The sequence below is a fragment of the Camelus bactrianus genome, chromosome 11 (genome assembly GCF_048773025.1).
Source record: "Camelus bactrianus isolate YW-2024 breed Bactrian camel chromosome 11, ASM4877302v1, whole genome shotgun sequence".
NCBI lineage: Eukaryota > Metazoa > Chordata > Mammalia > Artiodactyla > Camelidae > Camelus > Camelus bactrianus.
Genome location: NC_133549.1, coordinates 13,461,077 through 13,479,017, shown reverse-complemented (window position 1 = coordinate 13,479,017; position 17,941 = coordinate 13,461,077). Strand labels below are relative to the sequence as shown.

General features: G+C 49.9%; 1 protein-coding gene across 1 annotated transcript in view; it reads right to left on the bottom strand.

Annotated features, from left to right (window-relative positions):
- EDARADD (EDAR associated via death domain) overlaps nt 1–17,684 on the bottom strand; it is a 54,016-nt gene extending 36,332 nt beyond the window's left edge. The window contains exons 1-3 of the mRNA XM_074373263.1: nt 17,138–17,684; nt 7,345–7,403; nt 2,989–3,028 (exon numbers count right to left, since the gene is read on the bottom strand). Of these exons, the coding sequence (XP_074229364.1) occupies nt 2,989–3,028; nt 7,345–7,403; nt 17,138–17,168 (130 nt within the window). The 5' untranslated portion in view covers nt 17,169–17,684. The remainder of the gene's footprint in view (nt 1–2,988; nt 3,029–7,344; nt 7,404–17,137) is intronic.
- Between the last annotated feature and the right edge of the window lie 257 nt (nt 17,685–17,941).

Here is a 17,941-nt window from a genome sequence, read left to right as displayed (position 1 = left end):
TTGATTCTCTTCTAACTTTTTCAAACTGAACTACTACTTCAACATTTAGTTAACAAATTGTTCCAAGTATCACCCACGCTTCAGTTCAAATTCCTCAACATTAACAGTAAAATCAGTCTACTACTTTATTTCTCTCTAACTTCATATTTGCTATATAATTTTTTGAACAATAAAAAAGCAATAATACCAGAGAAAATGAAGATAAAATCTTGATTGATTTATGATGTATTTATGTGCAATTTCCCTTCACTAGGAATAGTGGCTCAAAAATCAGATTTCTTTTTTCCAAAGACATTTTTCCCTCAAAATGCGAAGTGTCACATTCCCTTCAGAACACTCAAGCTAGCAGTTTCTAGGAGATATCGAGATTCTGTGACATAAAATAAACCCTGATCTTAAATTAGTCCTGAGCTTAGTGCCTGCAGAATCTCAGTGGCCACCTATCGGAACAGAAGCCTGACGGAGTGAAGCCCCTGACATCTCTAAAATCAGGGGAGATGGAGGCTTCTATGACAAAACAGGTGGAATAACATGTTTCACCTCAAAAACATGCCGGTCACTGAAATTACACCAGATTCCCACAGCTGATTTATAGTAAAACCACATTATTCAGAACCACTCTGGTTTGGACTGTGTTAAGGAATAGCTTTAGACTGTCCATGAGTGAAGTAGGAATATACTAGAATTATAATAAAGATTTTGTGAAATGTGCTGGTCTGCCTAAGGAAATATTTTGAAGACTTCTGAATCACATGGAAATTGTTCAAGCTAATTACAAAGTACTCCTCCTCTAAGCAGGCCCCCTTAGAAGTCACTTAAATGTCAGAGTCTGAGATTCTACTTCATGTAACTAGATTACATTTACTTTTAATCTATAAATTAGTCTCTTCACTAATGCATACAGATTTTCTTTCCCTAAAAAAAAAAAAAACACTTCAATGAGAAAATTATCATAAACATTTAATGATGATACTGGCTCCATTATGGTATGTTTTTAAAGAAATACTACAGATAGAAAATGATTATAGTATCGAATGCAAACAGTGGAATAAGTCTCCAAACTTCTGGACATGGTTCATTACATATACGATGATGTATTTCCTGGAGGTAAGAAATTAGGCGCTTCATAACCCTCTTCCCCGTGAATAAAGACAGAAGACAGACGTGGAGTACCGTTTTGGCAGTCACATTACTCATCAACGCGTCACCGTTTTAATTAAGGTTTCCAACACTCTAATTCTAGGAGAAACCCAATAGTACAGCTGCGGGATTACCAGGCTGCTAAGCAACCATCTTCTTCTTTTAAAACCAGAAATCACGTGCAAGGTGACAGAGAAGATCTTGAGGCAGATCAAAGCGTGACGATGCACTCCCAGGCTCGCTGCCTGAAAAGGTCCCACGTTTGCCCCTCTGCTACGAAAGCTTCCAGCAGCCCCGACCCTGACTTTTCACAGCTCTTCTGCCAGATTTCCCCCCACCCCTGTCTGATGCTCATGTGCACCAGTCTCCACTCCAGACTCGTTTCACTGAATTCTCACAGTCACCCTGGGAGGCGGGCGCTAATAGTGTCCTCCATGCACTGCAGACAGGACACTGAGGCCCTGGGGTGGGAAGTCACCTGCTGAGGGCTCTCAGGGTCAGCGGTCCGGTGGGAGCTCGGTTCACTTCTACACGTCTGTTGGCAGGTGTGCCAAATTCTCAAAGCTTCGTAGGCAGGCTCTCAAGTGGAGGCCTGCATCCCAACCACGCAAGTATGCATTAAAACACGGGTTTCTGGGCCTGACCCCAGACCCACTGCATCAAGATTTCAGAGTAGGGGAGCCCAGAATCTGCATTTTAAACTAGCCCCCCAGATGATTCTGCACCCTGAAGTCCAAGGAACACTGCCCGAGACGGCCTCCCATCTGACCTGGTGGCCTGGCTTGCACCTTCCACCTTCTTGTTGACCTAGACCAGCCCAGCTTAGGGAACTCAGGACACTGAGAAGTCCTCCAGGAAATGACAGGGGAAAGGGGGAAGGGCGCTTGTGGGGAAGCCTGCCCTACAGCCAGAACTGGGGCTCACAGCTGGCCTTCTGCCTCTTTTCCTACACCATTCTGGGGACATGGACCGAGGCAAGAGGAATGAAATCCTCATGAGGTCATTTTAGGGAGCCTGGAGACGGTCTGGTGAGCAGGCACTGACAGAGGGGGGACTCAACCACAGGTGGGCCCTGGCTGGGAGCTCCCTTCTGACCCAGCAGGCGGGAGGCCTGGTGAGGGCATCACCAGAAGGACTGCTGGGGAAACCCACAGCCGTGGGTGCCAGGAAGCCCACCCCATCCAGGAAACCGGGGGCCACCAGCTATCTCTAAAGTGGATCAGACCTGATTGCTCCGCTCTCCCCCTACCCCTGCCTCTTCCCTGGGTTGTCAGCAGAGCCCAAGGCAAGTGCTCCAGTGTGACAACCAGCAGCTTGGTCTCATACTAGATCCGGCCTTGCAGACTTCCCACGGAAAGCAGGAAAGGCTGAGGCCTCTGTGGCCTGCCCCCAGCCTGAGACATTCATCTGTGGATCATAAAAGGTGGCTCTTTTCTGCTCTGGGGACTGACAAGTATCCCTTGCCCCTGGACTGGTAACAGAACCCTCCTTCCTGGGTTTGAGCACAGCTGAGCCCTAGCCTTCCACCTCCCCGCTCACCCAGCCTCCGGGCTCAGACCTGCTCAGCCATCCACCCACCTGACAGCAGCAGCTGGCTCAGGGATGGCCACCCAGCCAACTGCCCCGCAAAGTGCGCCATGTGTGCTGGGGGAAAGGTTCCCTGTCTCCACCGTCTCGAGCAGCACCAAGTGAAGCTGGGGGTGTCAGAGACCATCTTTCCCGCCACGTGGGGAAAGTCTGCCCAAGAATGGAGCCAACACAGAAGACAGAACCACGAGAGAGAGAGAGATTGGGCTGGAGACATCACTTAAACTCACAAGTTCAAGTTGTTAGATTAAATGTACGTACCTTTAGGGAGTCCCGTATCTTGAATGGGATATTTGTCTGACTGTAGAAACCAACAAAAGAGGAGAGTTATTTTTAAACACCGCAGTCAATTATAAGATCAACATGAAAAGAAAGCTTTGAGCTGGGAAAGCCATGATTTTACCTTAAAACCTTGTAAGTTTTCAGCCCTAGATTTATCAACAGGCCTGCCTCATTGCTTGTTTTTATTGTCAATTTATAGAAGTGAAACCAAGGTTGATGAGGAGTTAATGCTGGAATATGAAACAGAACAAGCCTTCAGATCTGACCACTAAACCACACTTCCTCTCTTTTCTGCAGTGCTATTCTTTCTCTTTTTTTTTTAAATTGAAGTGTAGTCAGTTTACAGTGTTGCATCAACTTCTGGCACACAGCACAATGTTTCAGTCATACCTATACAGACATATATTCCTTTTCATTTTTTTTTCATTATAGGTTACTATAAGATATTGAATATAGTTCCCTGTGCTATACAGAAGAAATTGGGGGTTTTTAACCTATTTTTATATAAAGTGGTTAACATCTGCAAATCTCAAACTCCCAATTTATCCCTTCCTACCTCTTTACCCACAAGGTAACAATAAGTTTGTTTTCTATGTCTATGAGTTTGTTTCTGTTTTGTACATAAATTCATTTCTGTCATTTTTTTTTTAGATTCCACATATAATTGATAACATATGATATCTATCTTTGTCTGTCTGGCTGACTTCACTTAGTATGATCATCTCCAGGTCCATTCATGTTGCTGCAAATGGCATTATTTTATCCTTTTTTATGGCTGAGTAGTATTCCATAGTATAGATATACCACAGAGTCTTTATCCAGCCACTTGTCGATGGACATTTAGGTTGTTATCGTGTCTTGGCTGTTGTACATAGTGCTGCTGTGAACACAGGGGTGCAGGTGTCTTTCTGAGTTAGAGCTCCCTCCAGACACATGCCCAGCAGTGGGGCTGCTGGGTCACAGGGTATGCAGTGCTATTCCCTCTATCTACCAACTTCAGCTTAAAATCGAGGAACATTTGTGTTCGTGAATTCTGGGGACAGACCCACTTCTTTCACCATTTCTGTGTCATTCATTTGGGTCAACGAGCACATGTTCTCACTATTGGAGAGCTCTGTCCTGGGTTGACTAGGACAGGATTCAAAATGTGACTCTCCCATTAATTGCATGAAGATCTACATATTAGTCACCCATCGTGCACAGTTATGCAGAATTCCCCAGTGCTTTAGTTGAGGGCAGCACTATTACAGGGACTTCAAAATAGCAAATGCTCTTATAGTCACACATCTCTGTGTTGGTACTAAAAAACACACAGGTTTCTAAAGTTCTGGAAAGTTCTACCTCAGATTATACAGTGAGGGGAGTGGAGATGCACCCAGTCTCCCCAGTCTGTCCTCTAACCCAGCTCAGTGCCACCATTCACAGCATCTGGGCCTCTGGGTCCAGGGTCCTCCAGCCCAAACAAAGCTACACCTTCCAACTCTCCTGCAGGTCTCATCAATGTCTTCCTTTGACAGAGGAGAAACAGAAACAAATGTAGAACCAAGGACTCTGTTTTAAGTGCCTTTCCTTGAAGTTTTTTTGGAGCTGGTCAGGAAAGTTTCGGAACCTCTGGAAGCCTCCAACCCCTTTCCATGAAAGAAATCAATCGTCAATCACAGAGAACTTAAGTCAAACAAATTTCTCCCAGACTAAATCCTTCTCCACACTGTGCTCCCCAGAGCCGGAAGAACACGCCTGTACTGTCACACTTATCAGTCTCTTTTCAAAGCACTCATCTATTTCCTCAGCTTCACTGAGTGTTTCAAGAGCAGGGACTATGACCATGGCCTCCCAGATTTTGACTCAGTTTGGTCTGTGTGAATGAACAAGAGCAGGTTTCCTGGAAAGCCTGACATCTGAGCTCAGCCTAGAGGATGCCCAGGACTCGGCTGACTGAAGGGGCTTGGCAGCTGCAGACAGCAGACATACCGGGGCCAGGCCAGGTGGCTGGAAGAGTGGCATGGCAGGTGTGGGAGCGAAGGTGGAAGGCAGGTCATGCAGAGATGCCTGTTGGAGGCGGGAAAGGAAGACAAGGTTGGACACGAAATAATGGAGCCAGTTTTCTTGGAAGAGCCTGGAAGGGAAGTGAGGGGGCTGAGAAGGAGTGCCGTTTCAGGATCTCGGGAAGTCTGCCTGCTTTGTGCCCTCTGCACGGGGGAAGATGGTCAGCACAGCCCTGCAGGAAGTCAGGGAAGCAAACAATCCCCACACGGTGTGACAAAAGTCAGGACTGGGCTACAGAGCGAGGAGCACTCGAAGGTCCCAGGGTAGGGCAGGGAAGGCTTCCTAGATACAGAATGCTTGGACTAAGACGGCAGGAGGCCCCGGAGTTCACAGGGAGGGGCCGGTGCGATCGGTATCCTGCGACGGTATCCTGCGACGGTAAGAGGACGCGGGGCGTCTGGGGAGCAGCAGGCTGTTACACACGACTGGCTCACCAAAGGCATGTTGAGACAAGGTCATGGAGGCCCTCATCTGCCACATCAAGGACTGCACACTTAACCCTGAAGGCAGCAGGAAGGCCATGGGGTGAAATATGTCCCCCCAAAAGAGATGTTGGAGTCCTAACCCCCAGGACCTCAGAATGGGCGCTCACCGGAACAGGGTCACTATAGGTAAAAGAGGTAAGATGAGGTCACACTGGGGCAGGCTGGGCCCTTAATTCACAGGACAGACATCCTTGTAAGAGAGGAGACACCGAGACAGACACATAGGGAGAAGGCGGCCATGTGCCAACAATGGCAGACAACGGAGTGGGGCAGCTACAGGCCAGGGGTGCCAAGACCTGCCAGCACGCACTGGAGGCTGGAGGACGTGACAGGATTCTCCCCCGCAGGTCTCAGAGGAGCACAGGCCTGCGGACACCTTGACTTCGGGCTTCTGGCCTCCAGAGCAGTGAGACAATACATTTCGTTGCTGAAGCCACTCTGTTTGTGGGGACTTTGTCAGGGCAACTCCCCAAAATCAATGCAGAGAAGCTGCAGGAAAACCTCCTTGTCCCAGCAGCGTGGAGGAGTGGCCAGGACCCAAGGTGAGCAATGAGGTGGGAGCCCGGGGGGTCAAGGCCATGAGCCAGCCTCGAGACCATCACAGGTCAGGTCATGGGAGGGGCGAGCTGAGTACCGCTTGCTGGAACCCACAGCTCTGGTAATGGACCACACTGGAGGGGATCAGAAACCACAGGGTCACTTTGCACTCTGCTTTTAAGCGAGTTAGGAGATGGAATTTTTTCATGTTCACTTCCCCAGTGTCTCAAAGCTTGCAACTGACACTGTCCACACTTATCAGACTGTGCCGGGGCCAAACAAAAGCTGTGAAAACAAACATCTCAGGTCTTCAAGACACTGAGGTGCCTTGGGAACTTCCAAAGACTTAGAGACACTGAACTGAATGATACCAAGTGTCTTTTCTGCCATGCTACCTAAATGAGTCCAAACTGTTCATGACTCAGGAGATCACACCCTCCAAGCACTTTGAAGAAAGGGGTATATCTCACACTGCACGCCTAGTAAACGTGTGATGTTGTCAAAGGCACGCATTTGGTCATAAGTGAGGAGCGGTAACATGTTAAGAGAGCAGGGCTTCTGTCTGGGTGACCGTATACGAATCAGGTAACTGCCATTTCTTCACCTGCAGAATGGGGATGAAGACACCTGGCCTACTAGCTCACAGGTTATTTGCAGGATGAAAACGATGTGTGTGAAATCTTTTAAAGCAGCAGACTTGCCACAGAGTGGTTACGGGAGGCCGGGGCAGGGGTCTGGAGCCAGCTGCTGGGCTCGAATCCCACCTGGGCTGCTTTCAGGTTGGGCAAATTAGCCCACTCAGTTTTTCATCGGTAAAGTGGGCAGTGACTACCTCACAGGATGGCTGCAGGGATTAAACGTGGTGAGAGGTACATCCATTGTGTGCCCATCTGACATACAGGCAACCCTCCACTACTGGAAGGTGGTCCTACATTTTTTCCTTCCACCTCAAGGTAGATATTTTGATTCCTGAAGAAGGGGTAATTAAACATAGTAAGTAGACAAGGAGATAAAGACCTCACGCACTCTCAGAAGGTCACCTCTGATGTATGCGAAACGAGAACACAGCCTAATACCATTTTTAGCCTGGAGAAACCCAAAGTTTATTATGTCACAGGGAAGTATCGTGAAAAATGTATCTTGGGAGACCTTAATTTACGGTTTCTGATCTTCATGTAAATACCAAGTAATGAAAATGTAAAGAAATAACAAAGGGAAAAAAGGAAAAACAAGAGTCATCACTATTAATGTAAAACTTGTAACCTACCATGTTAAGGGATATGGTGCTAGGGTCTGTGTCTTCCACTGGCTCCTTTGCCAAGTGATCTGTCAAGAAAACAAACGGAGAGCATTTTCTTTAATTTAAAAGCACGGGGGGAGGGCAGAGCTCAGCAGTAGAGCGTGTACTTCGCATGCACGAGGTCCTGGGTTCAATTCCCAGGACCGCCATTAAAAATAAGTAAGCCTAATCACCAACCACCTTCCCCCTCAAAAACACAAAAACTGAGATAAAATAGTTGCTTAAGTAAAAAAATTAAAAAAAATTTTTAAACTAAAAAAACAAAAGCACAAATGTGTCCTTTGATCACAGCGTTCATATGGATACAAGCTTACCCCAGTGAGTTTAGAGAAATACCTTCAATCATTAGTGGAGACAAAATTAAGACAGAATAGGTTCTGACTGCATCAAGAAAGTGATTAAGACAAATACACTACACTTAAAAAAAATCAGCAGCCATCCTCCATCTCAGGGCTACAAAGGGACCTGCGATTTTTACAGTTACCAGAAGATAGCACCTCTACCACACCCACAAAGTACCAGGTCTGCCTGTTAGCTATTGCCTAAAATTCTTCATCAAGACCAAAATCTTCATTCCTCAGCTAGTATCAAATGCTTTTTAAAAGCAAATAGAAATTGAGTTTACTTCAAGGTATTTTGTTGTTTTTGATGTAACGGAAATGTCTCTGCCAGTTATAAAATATTGGTTTTTGAAGTGAAAAAAAAAAAAGTGAATGAAGGGCCACAAATGACAAAATATCCTTTTTTATGGGTGAGTTGTATTCCATCACATACGTGTGTGTGTGTGTGTGTGTGTGTGTGTGTGTGTGTGTGTGTGTGTACACACTGCATCTTCGTTATCTATTCAACTACTGATGTGCACTTAGGATGCTTCCATGTCTTGACAATTATAAATAATGTTGCTGTTAATAGCAGGGTGTATGTATCTTTTTGAATTAATTCTTATTTTGTGGTTGGATTTATTACTTTGATAACTATGTGAGTTTAAAAAGCTAAAGCTCTAAACGTTCTTAGAAACAATGAACAGTACATATACATAAATTTTCAAAATATAAGTGCAGTAAAAAAAAAAAAAAGATCTATCAAGCCATGAAAGACATGGAAGAAACTTAAAAGACCTATTACTAAATGAAAGAAGCCAGTCCGAAAAGGCTACAAACTGTATGATTCCAACCAAAGGACCTTCTGGAAAAGGCACAGCTACAGAAACAATAAAAAGATCGTGGTTTCCAGGGGTTTGGGGAGAGGGAGGGAGGGAGGGGTGAACAGATGGAGCACAAGGGATTTTTAGGGCAAGGAAATTATTCTGCATAATACTATAGTGTGTCTATATGTCATTATGCATTTGTCAAAACCCATGGAATATACAACATCAAGAGTGAGCCCTAATGTAAACTATGGACTCTGGTTGATAATAATGTGTCCATGTGGGTTCATCAATTGTACTAATAGGCCACACTGATGAGGGATGTTGAGGGTAGGGGAGTATGTATGTGTGGGTGGGGAGGGCTGTGTGTGAACTCTGTATTTTCTGCTCAATTCTGCTGTGGACATGAAACTGCTCTAAAAGAATAAAGTCAACTAAAAATTCAAAAAGAAAAAAAGCAAGTAGAAATAACAGAAGTATAACAGTTTACTTAGAAATATCTACAAATACTTGGAGTTACAAATAACTACAAATTATGCACACGTGATATCAATGACCCTTTGCATACTGGATTGGATTATAACTTTGAGCAGCAAGGATTTAACTCTGACATCTGCTTCTTTCCTCATTTCCTACTCTTCAGCAACTCACTTGTATCATTTTAAAATATCAAGCTTCTGGATATATTTCTCGTGAATTAATAGTCAAAAATACTGCACAGTATCTTTATCAAACAAGAAGTGATTCTGATTTCTCAGTATTTTGCTTCTTCTGTTTTGCCACTTGTTACATTTAAGGAATTTAATGACAAAATGCAGAAAAAGGTACACGCCACCACTAGATTTTATGAATTTTTACAAAGTAGGAAAAAAGTTTCCCCTTTCCAAGACACTTTATCGAACACCTGCCAGAAAACTGTCTTACTCAATAACCACACCTGTCTGAGTGGGCGCCTCTGAATTTGCGCAGTGCACAACCTGCAAAACCCTAAGTGGCAACTGTGGGCCAGTCAAGGTTCAACTTCCATTTCTTTCCAGCAAATCCTCATTAAGTACATGCTGCGGACCAGGCACGAGGTCCTGGGAACGCCTTGCAGGATCCAAACAAGCATGACAGGCAATTTATGGAGATACTTTGTTTGTTCCCCCTAGATGTTTCCCATCTGAGCGTCTGGGCTGTTCACGCTTCTCTCCCCACAGGCATGGACCAAAGGAGAGGTTGTGTGAAGGGAGCACCTCTTTATTTATTTATGACAGCCTACAGTCACTGGAGAGATTAAAGGAGGCGGCCTGGGTGGAGGGAGATGGAGAGAGATTTTTCCAGGGACAGACACCAGCAGCTCCATCAGTGGGGACTGCGCCCTGGCCCTCGGCAGAGCCCAAAGGTGGCAAGCGCACATCAGGGAACGCACCGAGGGTGCTGGCGCCCTGGGGCCCAGGGTTCCCGGCCCCAGCACAGAAACCGTGACTGCTGCTGGCACAGAAACAGAGGGCTGCTGGATCTCAAAGTCTTCTCAGGCTTGGACGAGAAGGACATCAATGCCGACCCCGATGCACAGAAAATTCAGGGCCCCTCCTTGGTTTTCCCAGCACCACGTCATCCTCTCAGATTCCCGTGTGACCCTAAGGAGGGGGCCAGGGCCCCATTCGGATTGAAACAGCATTTCCTGCCAGCCCAGTGGCTGACAGACTTAGACTCAGATTTAAACAGAAATAAAGAAAATAAGAACAACTTGTGTTGACGACTCCGCCCTGAGCTTACAGAACTCCTGCTGCCCGAGGAACAGGCAGTTAGTCAGAACGCAGAGCACTTGATGTGAAGATGTGGAAATGCAGAGTTACACGGAAACACCTGGGAGGGACACATGCCCTTCCTGGGGTGCATGGTGGGCAGGCAGGAGCGGGTAGAGAAGAGTCTGGAATGTTGAGTTGAAGTTAGCCAGGAGAAGGAGTCAGGGAGGGAAAAGCATTCTAGGCAGAGGGAACAGCATAGCTGAAGGCCTTGAGATGAGAAAGAATGTGACACATGAGAGGACTTCAAACAGGTCCAGCCAGAAACCTGCATTCGGTTTTCTGCTTTTTCCTTTCCATTCTCACATTCTGGTTTCTGCCTGGGGAGAGGGTAGCAGAAGCCACCTCTAAGTAGCCTCAAGTTCCTTCTTCCCTCCTGTCACAGCCTAGTCTCAACAATTTCATTTCCACTGAAGTGAATCTGGATGACTGTGCTTTAAAAGATGACCTCCACCCGGGGTGCGGGGTTTTAGCAGGAATCAGCACCCTGTGCAGACACCACCCACTCGGGCAATGACAAGCCAGGCCGCGTTCCTACAGAAACGCTAGTGAGCGAGGAAGGAGGAAGAACAAGACAGAGAGGAGGAAAGTGGAGGAGACAGCTGGGAAAGGCAGAATTTCACCAAAAGCAGCAGTGAGGACGCAAACACGGCATCTGGAGGGAGGAGAACTGGGCTTGGGAAGAGGCCACCAGACCACTGAGAGCCAGCGGTCTGACCCTGAATGAGCCTACCGGTGTGACCTTGGATGACTGGCGTGAGTGTTCCCAGCTTCAGGCCCTTCCTCTGGCACAGGAGAGGGTCCAGGTGGCTGGTTCCCACATCCAGCTGATAGTCCCTCTGGTCTGGCCAGGCTGGGGAAAGACTCCCCCAGAGAATCTGTGATATAACTGAGCACACCTAGGCGGGTTATGGGGTGAACGGGAAGATACAGGCAGCCGACAACAAGCACTTGGAGGCCCGAAGTCTCACTCTTTGGTCGGAAATCTCTGGGAATAAATGGACCTTAAGATGGGGAGGGCGCGGAGAGTCTAGGCTGTGTGCTTTCTGAAGCTGCACAGCGAGGTGGGAGGGCCTTCGGGCAAGGCGACAGGTCTGGAACTCGTTCAGGAGCACTTCCAGCTCTCTTATCATCTTCATTCAAATTCTGTCAGCCTCTGACGAAGTTCTTCCCTCCGTGCTTCTGCCAAATCGGCTCTCGGGCCCGGGCGCGTGGCAGCGCCCGGTGAGCTTGTCCCTGGTCGTGGGGACAGTGCGCGCAGATCTCCCTTCGTTCTCACGGTGTGGAGGTGAAGATTACTTAGAGAGGGGCTGATCCTGGTTCTTTGAGACTGGTCTGGATGTCAGCAGTTGTCCTAAAGTGTTTCTGAGAGCTCTTGGGGCCGCATGTTTATTATATTATTAAGTATAAAGTCAAATGGTTTACTTAGAAGGTTTAAAATGTTGACTTTTGCAGCTCCAGGTAACAGCAGGCTGGGCCTCCCAGCCAGGCTCTGACACCAGATGGGAGATGAGGCACATAGGAGCCAAAACAGGAAGGGGGCCAGGAGAGCTCCAAGGTGACAAGACCAGCCACTAGGCTGGGGGCCGGTGGGGACCCTCCTCCTGCTCCTGGCTGTCACTCTACTGTCCCAAAGCTGCCTCACTGTCCTGGCTCAGAGACTTGAAACCAGGCCTCGATCCTCGAAATTAGCTGGTAACTGACCAAAGCAGGTCTCACTGATGGCACTGAGAATGATGCTTAAGTCACATGAGCATCTTCTGGAGAGTTCCTCCAAAGGCATGAGAGAGCCCATGGTGAACTGAAGCTGCGCAGCCGCTGGAGGGGCACCTGGTGGCTCCCGGAGGACCCAGGTGAGAGCAGTCGAGGCGGGCTGCTGTCACTCGCTTCTCTAGGCCGCAGGCCCCGACCTGTGCTCTTCCAGGGTGAACGGAGGGCCTCCACGTGCCCTTCCAGCTGTGAGAGTCCATGAGTGGTGGGAAGCAGGGGCCTAAGGTCCCGCCGACCCCAGGGGCCCAGGTCACAGCACCTCCACCTCAGCCACACGAGAGTCCCGCTGCCCTGGTGCCCGCTGCGCGGCCAGGTTCACACACAGCCCGCTCATCCGTACAGTGCCTCTGAGAAGGAGCCAGTGTCTCCCCCGTACATCCTGAGTGCCCAGGGTCACAGGGTGAGGGAAGAGCCAGAATTCGGATCTGGGACTTCCTGACTTCAAAATCTGCCTGTTGCCACTACCTTCCGAGTGCACTGACCACCTGAGGGACTCTCCTGGGGGTAATCTCTGTGCCCAAATTTCCCTTCTTATACAGGCACTGGGCACACTGCAGCAGAGCCCACTCCAATGACCTCATTAAAACCTGACTGCTTCTGTAAAGACTCCAGCCCCAAGTAAGGTCACGTTCTGAGGTACCTGGGGTTAGGATGCCAACAAAACCTGAGGAGGGACACAGTTCAATCCATGACAGTCCACTCTCTGGCCCCCCAAATTCCTGTCCTCTCTCATGTGCAAAACCCACTCACCCGATGTCCAAAGCTTTCATCATTCCAGCGTCCACTCTGAATGCAAAATCTCACCCACCCATCACACACTCCAAGACCCAGCTTTCTTTGGCTCGCGAAGCCGAATCCCCAGGAGCCCCAGAGGCTGAGCGTTGCATCCGGCAGCCTCTCCGCGAAGAATGATCCGTGACGACCCAGCACAGACCAGGGGGAGTCGCCCAAGGGCAGCACCTCACGCTCTGACATCTCCCTTCGTGAGTCACACTACATAACGACCAACAGTTCCCCAACACAGTTTCTCAAAGGAAGTTCAAAGATCGCCTCTAAAGATGTCATTTCGGAGAAACAAAGAGGGACGTGTGCTGGGGCTTCCAGGCTTTCCTGAGCATCAGGGGCCAGAAGACTGGGGCCTTTGTGCTTTTCAGTGAAGAACTGAAGGCAGTTCTTTGAACTTGCAATCTCAGAGCTCATTTACTTTTTTCATTTGTTGTGATTTTTGTACTGGAGCGTCCCTTCGGGCCTCCAGCTGTGCTCACCACCGCTGATGTTCTAACCATGCCGAGGACCACACAAGCCCCAGGGCGGCTTTCCCTCCTCTGTCCATGGCCGCAGCCCTCTCCATCGCCCTCACAAAGGAGCAGGGCCGAAGCAGCTGAGAAAGGACCGGGGATCCAGAAGGGCCATTCCTAGAGCGGCTTCTCTGGAGGGAGGCCAAGCTGAGGGGGTCAAACTGAAGAGGGCGCGGGAAGGTGCGGGGGGAGGGAAGAGGCGAACCGAGGGTGCGAAAGAGGAGGAGAACTCTTGGTGAGAGAGAAGGAAACTCAGGAAACAGGCGATGTGAGAGAGAGGAAGAAACGCAGGGGCGTTGGAAAACCCCAGGGAGGGGAAGGAGGGAGGGAGGGAGGAAGGAAAGCCACAGTAGGTCACCAGCTCTGGTGGGTGTGGAGGAAGAACTGGCTGGTCCGGCTTTTCGAACAAGGGTGCTCCTCCAAGTGGTGCCCCCTTCGGTCCTGGTTTCTGCTCCCAGCGCTCCTGGAGTTGGTGAGAAGGACAGGGTGCCACCTGGGCTCCATCTAAGCACAGGAGGGCTCGGAGGGGCGGCCGGGAGGTGAGAGGCCACCTAAGGGGGCTGTCCTGGGCCAGCCTCCAAGGAGCAGCCCCGGGGTTCCCTGCAGACAAGACTCCGGGAACGAACAAAGGCAGCACGTACGCTGATGTGCCCTGTGGCCACGGACACTTGGCTCATTGTGGCAAAGCAGTGAACTGTACCACCTCCCCGACTCTCCGGGTGTTCAAAGCCTCTTTCTTTGTCTCTGTCCTGAATGTCTGTATGAACTTGAAGCAGATTTTATTCACATTCAACAGGCAATTCTGACTCATTCCACGTCAGAAGGTTTATTAGTGGTAGAGATGGAGTGAAATGTCTACACTGTTTTCCTTCCAATGTAAATTTTCTTCCTGTAAAGAGTTGTTTTTTAAGCTCATACAGTATAATAATATATATCCACCTTTTTATATGCATGTGGATATATAAATATCTTTTTTTTAACCTTTACAAGGTAAACTAAGTTAACACATCTAATTTGATGGATAAGTTCCTAAGATGCCAACATGGGGAGAGCTTTTTCTGTCCACGTTTGAAGCACAGGTGGTTAAATCTACCTTTCATTCATTTATTGAGATGATAGGTATTTAGCCAGGGCTTAGTATGTGCCAGGTACGATGCCAGGTGTTGGAGGTGTGCTGTCACTGAAACAGACGTGCACTCTGTCCAAAAACTTACAGTCTAATGGGAGAAAGAGCTTTTGATGAAATGGTCACAGCTAGAAATGATAGCACAGTGCACCAAGAGTGTGTAACACAGAGCTTGAGCTACACCAGCTCTGATCTGAAATCTGAAGGATAACGTGCAGGAGGTAACTGGAGTGGGGGGGAGGAGGGAGCCTTCCAGGCAGCAGAAACAACCCGTGCAAAGGCCAGGGGGCAGGAGGTCCAGGGCTCTCAAGGAAGCACAGGAGCCAGTGTGGCTGCAGTGCCAACCAAGAGACAGAACAGGCTCAGCGATGGAAGGGATGGCTGGAGAGCCACAAGCCGAGCATGGGAACCATTTGCGGATTTAGGATTTGTTGGAAAGTCAATGCAGGTTTCTGAGTAGAGGGATGACTGGATCTGATTTGTCTTTAAAAGGTCCCTCTGGACACCTTTTAGTGAACAGGTCGGTGGAAGGCAAGAGTGGGTGTGAAAATACCAGTCGGGAGACGAGTGCAGGAAATCAGGCGAGAGAGTACGGTAACCAGGCCTGGGGTGGAGAGATGAGCATTCCGTTTAAAGAGTTCCACATATTAACAGCACTTGTGGCTTCATTACAGAAACGGAAGGGGTAGGTGGTGTGTCCTGGAGGTTATAAAACCAAAGTGAGATGTTAAAAAGGGGAAGTTGTTTTTAAGTCTTTTTTTTTAATGGAGGAGCCCTCATCTTACTGACAGAATTCCAGAGCAGCAGTGGCCGTGGGGACACTGTGCAGATGCCCGAAGATGCTCTTCGACATCTCTGCAAGTGAGAGGGAGGTTTCTGCGTAGGAGGCCTCTCTCTGCTTTGAGGAAGCCAAAGAGAGTCTGCCTACAAGCGTGGGTTTTACCTCTTCCAGTCAAGGAGACAGGTTCCTTCCGAATGACACCCTCACACCTAGTAACCTCAGGCTCTCATCACACCACAAGGACCGGGAGTTCCCCATGCCTTTGTTCCGGGCCACGCGGACTGAGTCCCAGCTCCGGAGTTCTAGATCTGGTGTGCGACTACCGCCATCTAAGAGCGTATGAGCCACCCTGGTGGCCTCATCACTGTTGACCCACTGAGGCTTTTTATAAATGAAGCTGTGTTTCCCAGCCCTCACTTCCTCTGGTGCCGCTGACTTTGTGGGCCCCAAGCAGATTTTATATCTACCCTCATTTGGTGGCCCCTGTCAGGATCTTTGTGAACCACCCCCACCACCACCAACAACCACATTTAACGGGGTCTGAAAGCACTGTTGGTAAAATCTAGTTTAACATCTCCTGGCACATTGTCAATCAGGTTCTCAGGAGAGGAGGTGGGGGTGAGGCGGGAGGGGAGGGGGATTTCTCCCTTAATTTCCCCTTCTGTTTCTCCAAACAGTGGGTATGGGGGAGGGGAAAGCTAGCCACACTCTGTATTTTCCATCTCCTGTGGATAAAATGTTTACCGTTCCCCACTTGAAGAATTTAGATCTTTCTTTAAAATTCCCAGGAAACTGTGGACGACACCACACGTCACAATGTCAAGTTAGCTATCTTCTGACACACCCCCAGATGCTTTCTGTATCCTTGTCCTCATTGCTCAAGCCCCAAATGAACAGTGAAACATTCAAGCTCTGCCCCCTGCCCAAGCCCAAGAAGTAAAACAGGGAACACGTTTCTCTAGAAGGTGTTCACGGTGCTGCCTGTCTGGTTCTCTTTCCAGTCTCAACAAAACTAGAAAAAGCCCGAGTGTGTTCCTGGGCAACACCATTCAGTCATTCGTGTGTTCACCACACGTTCACTAAGGATCAGTCTAGATTATGGGCGAGCAAGGACAGAACTCCAGGGAGATGGAGTCTGAGGAAGAGTTTAAAATCAAGTGAGACTCAAGAAGAACCCAGAGTCTGGTCTCAGGTACACACACAGTTATTTTATGACTTTAAAATTCAAGTGAGATTAAAATCTGGATTCTGGCCTCAAGTACAAAAGCAGTATTGAACTGCGGTAAGGACAAAACCTGAGGCCCTTCTGATCAAAGGCCTCTGCGGAGGTGGGGGGGTCCCACAGGTGGGATCTACCACTTGGTTTTGTGGACACTAGTTTATAAAACAGCTTTGCGGACCAATAGTTAGAAAGTGAAATGAGGAGAGGGGAGAAATGAGAAGGCACGTGAGAGGGGAGAAAGGGACAGGGAACCAGGAGGAAACAACCCACCCCTGCGTTCTTTTCTGCAGAGAGGTTTAAGGGGCTTGTTTCAACCTGGCGTCCCGGGTCCAGAACAAAGCGCGGCCACGGGGTGGGAAGACGGAAGGGGCGTCTTAGGCTCGCGTGGAGGTGGCGGGGACGGCGGGGGGTGCAGGAGGCGGGCGCCACTAGCAGCCGCTCGCCGGGGTAGCCTCACGCCGCCGCTGTCCCCCTTTCGGCCCCGGGTCGGGCGCCGGAGTTGGGGGTGGTCCCGGGGCGGCCCTCGGGGCTCGGCCTCGACTGCCCCGCAGCAGCCGCGGGCCCCTCGCAAGCCCCCGGCCCGCGGTCCCCGCTCCAGGTGAGGGCGCGGCGTGGTGTCACCTTACCTGCGCGCAGAGGGTCGTCCGCAGACGCCATGGGGGCGGGGTGGGGCCAACGGGCACCCGAGCGGGGCCGGGCGGCCTCCGGGACCCGGGAGGAGAGCGGGACGGCGGCGATGCGAAGTCGTGCGGTTCCGACGAGTCCCGAGCAGCCCTCGGCGGCTCCGCGCGCCCCTCCTCCCTCCGCGCCTCCTCCGCGCCTCCTCCGCCTCCCCCTCCCCGGCTCCCCGCCGCTCTTCCCCGCGCGCACTTCCTGCTTGGCAATTAGCAAAGCCCCTGCCCCGCGCGTCCCCGTCACCCCTCCGGAGGCGCGGGCGGGAACCCGGGTGCGGCGGGCCGGGACCGGGGCGCGGGGTGCCTGGGGGGGGGGGCCCAGCACCCCCGCTGGCGCCCTGCCAACCCCGCTCCCGCCGGCAGGTCCCGCCACGAAGCTCGCACGACCTGCTGCCCAGGACGGGCTGGGAGCAGTTATTAGCCTTCAAGCCCGGCTGCAGCGGTGGGTCGCTTTCCCGGCCCCCCCCATCCCGCCCTCACTCAGGACACCACTCTCCCCTGCGCACGGGCCTGGGCTGAGATGCCTGGCGGCGATCTGACATTGAAACAACTTCCTGATGTTAGGCAGAGGACGCCGCTGCATGATGGCACACGCTAATAATTTCTGTTTTGATTTTTCTTTGGCATTGGTTGTTACGTGACCTCCAGGTAAGTGCAGCACAAAGGGAGTGAATAGAGGACGCCTGACACACACTCTCACAGGCTCGCTAGAAAAACAGCTTTGGGCTCCCTCGGTGGGTAGCCAAGTTGGTCCTT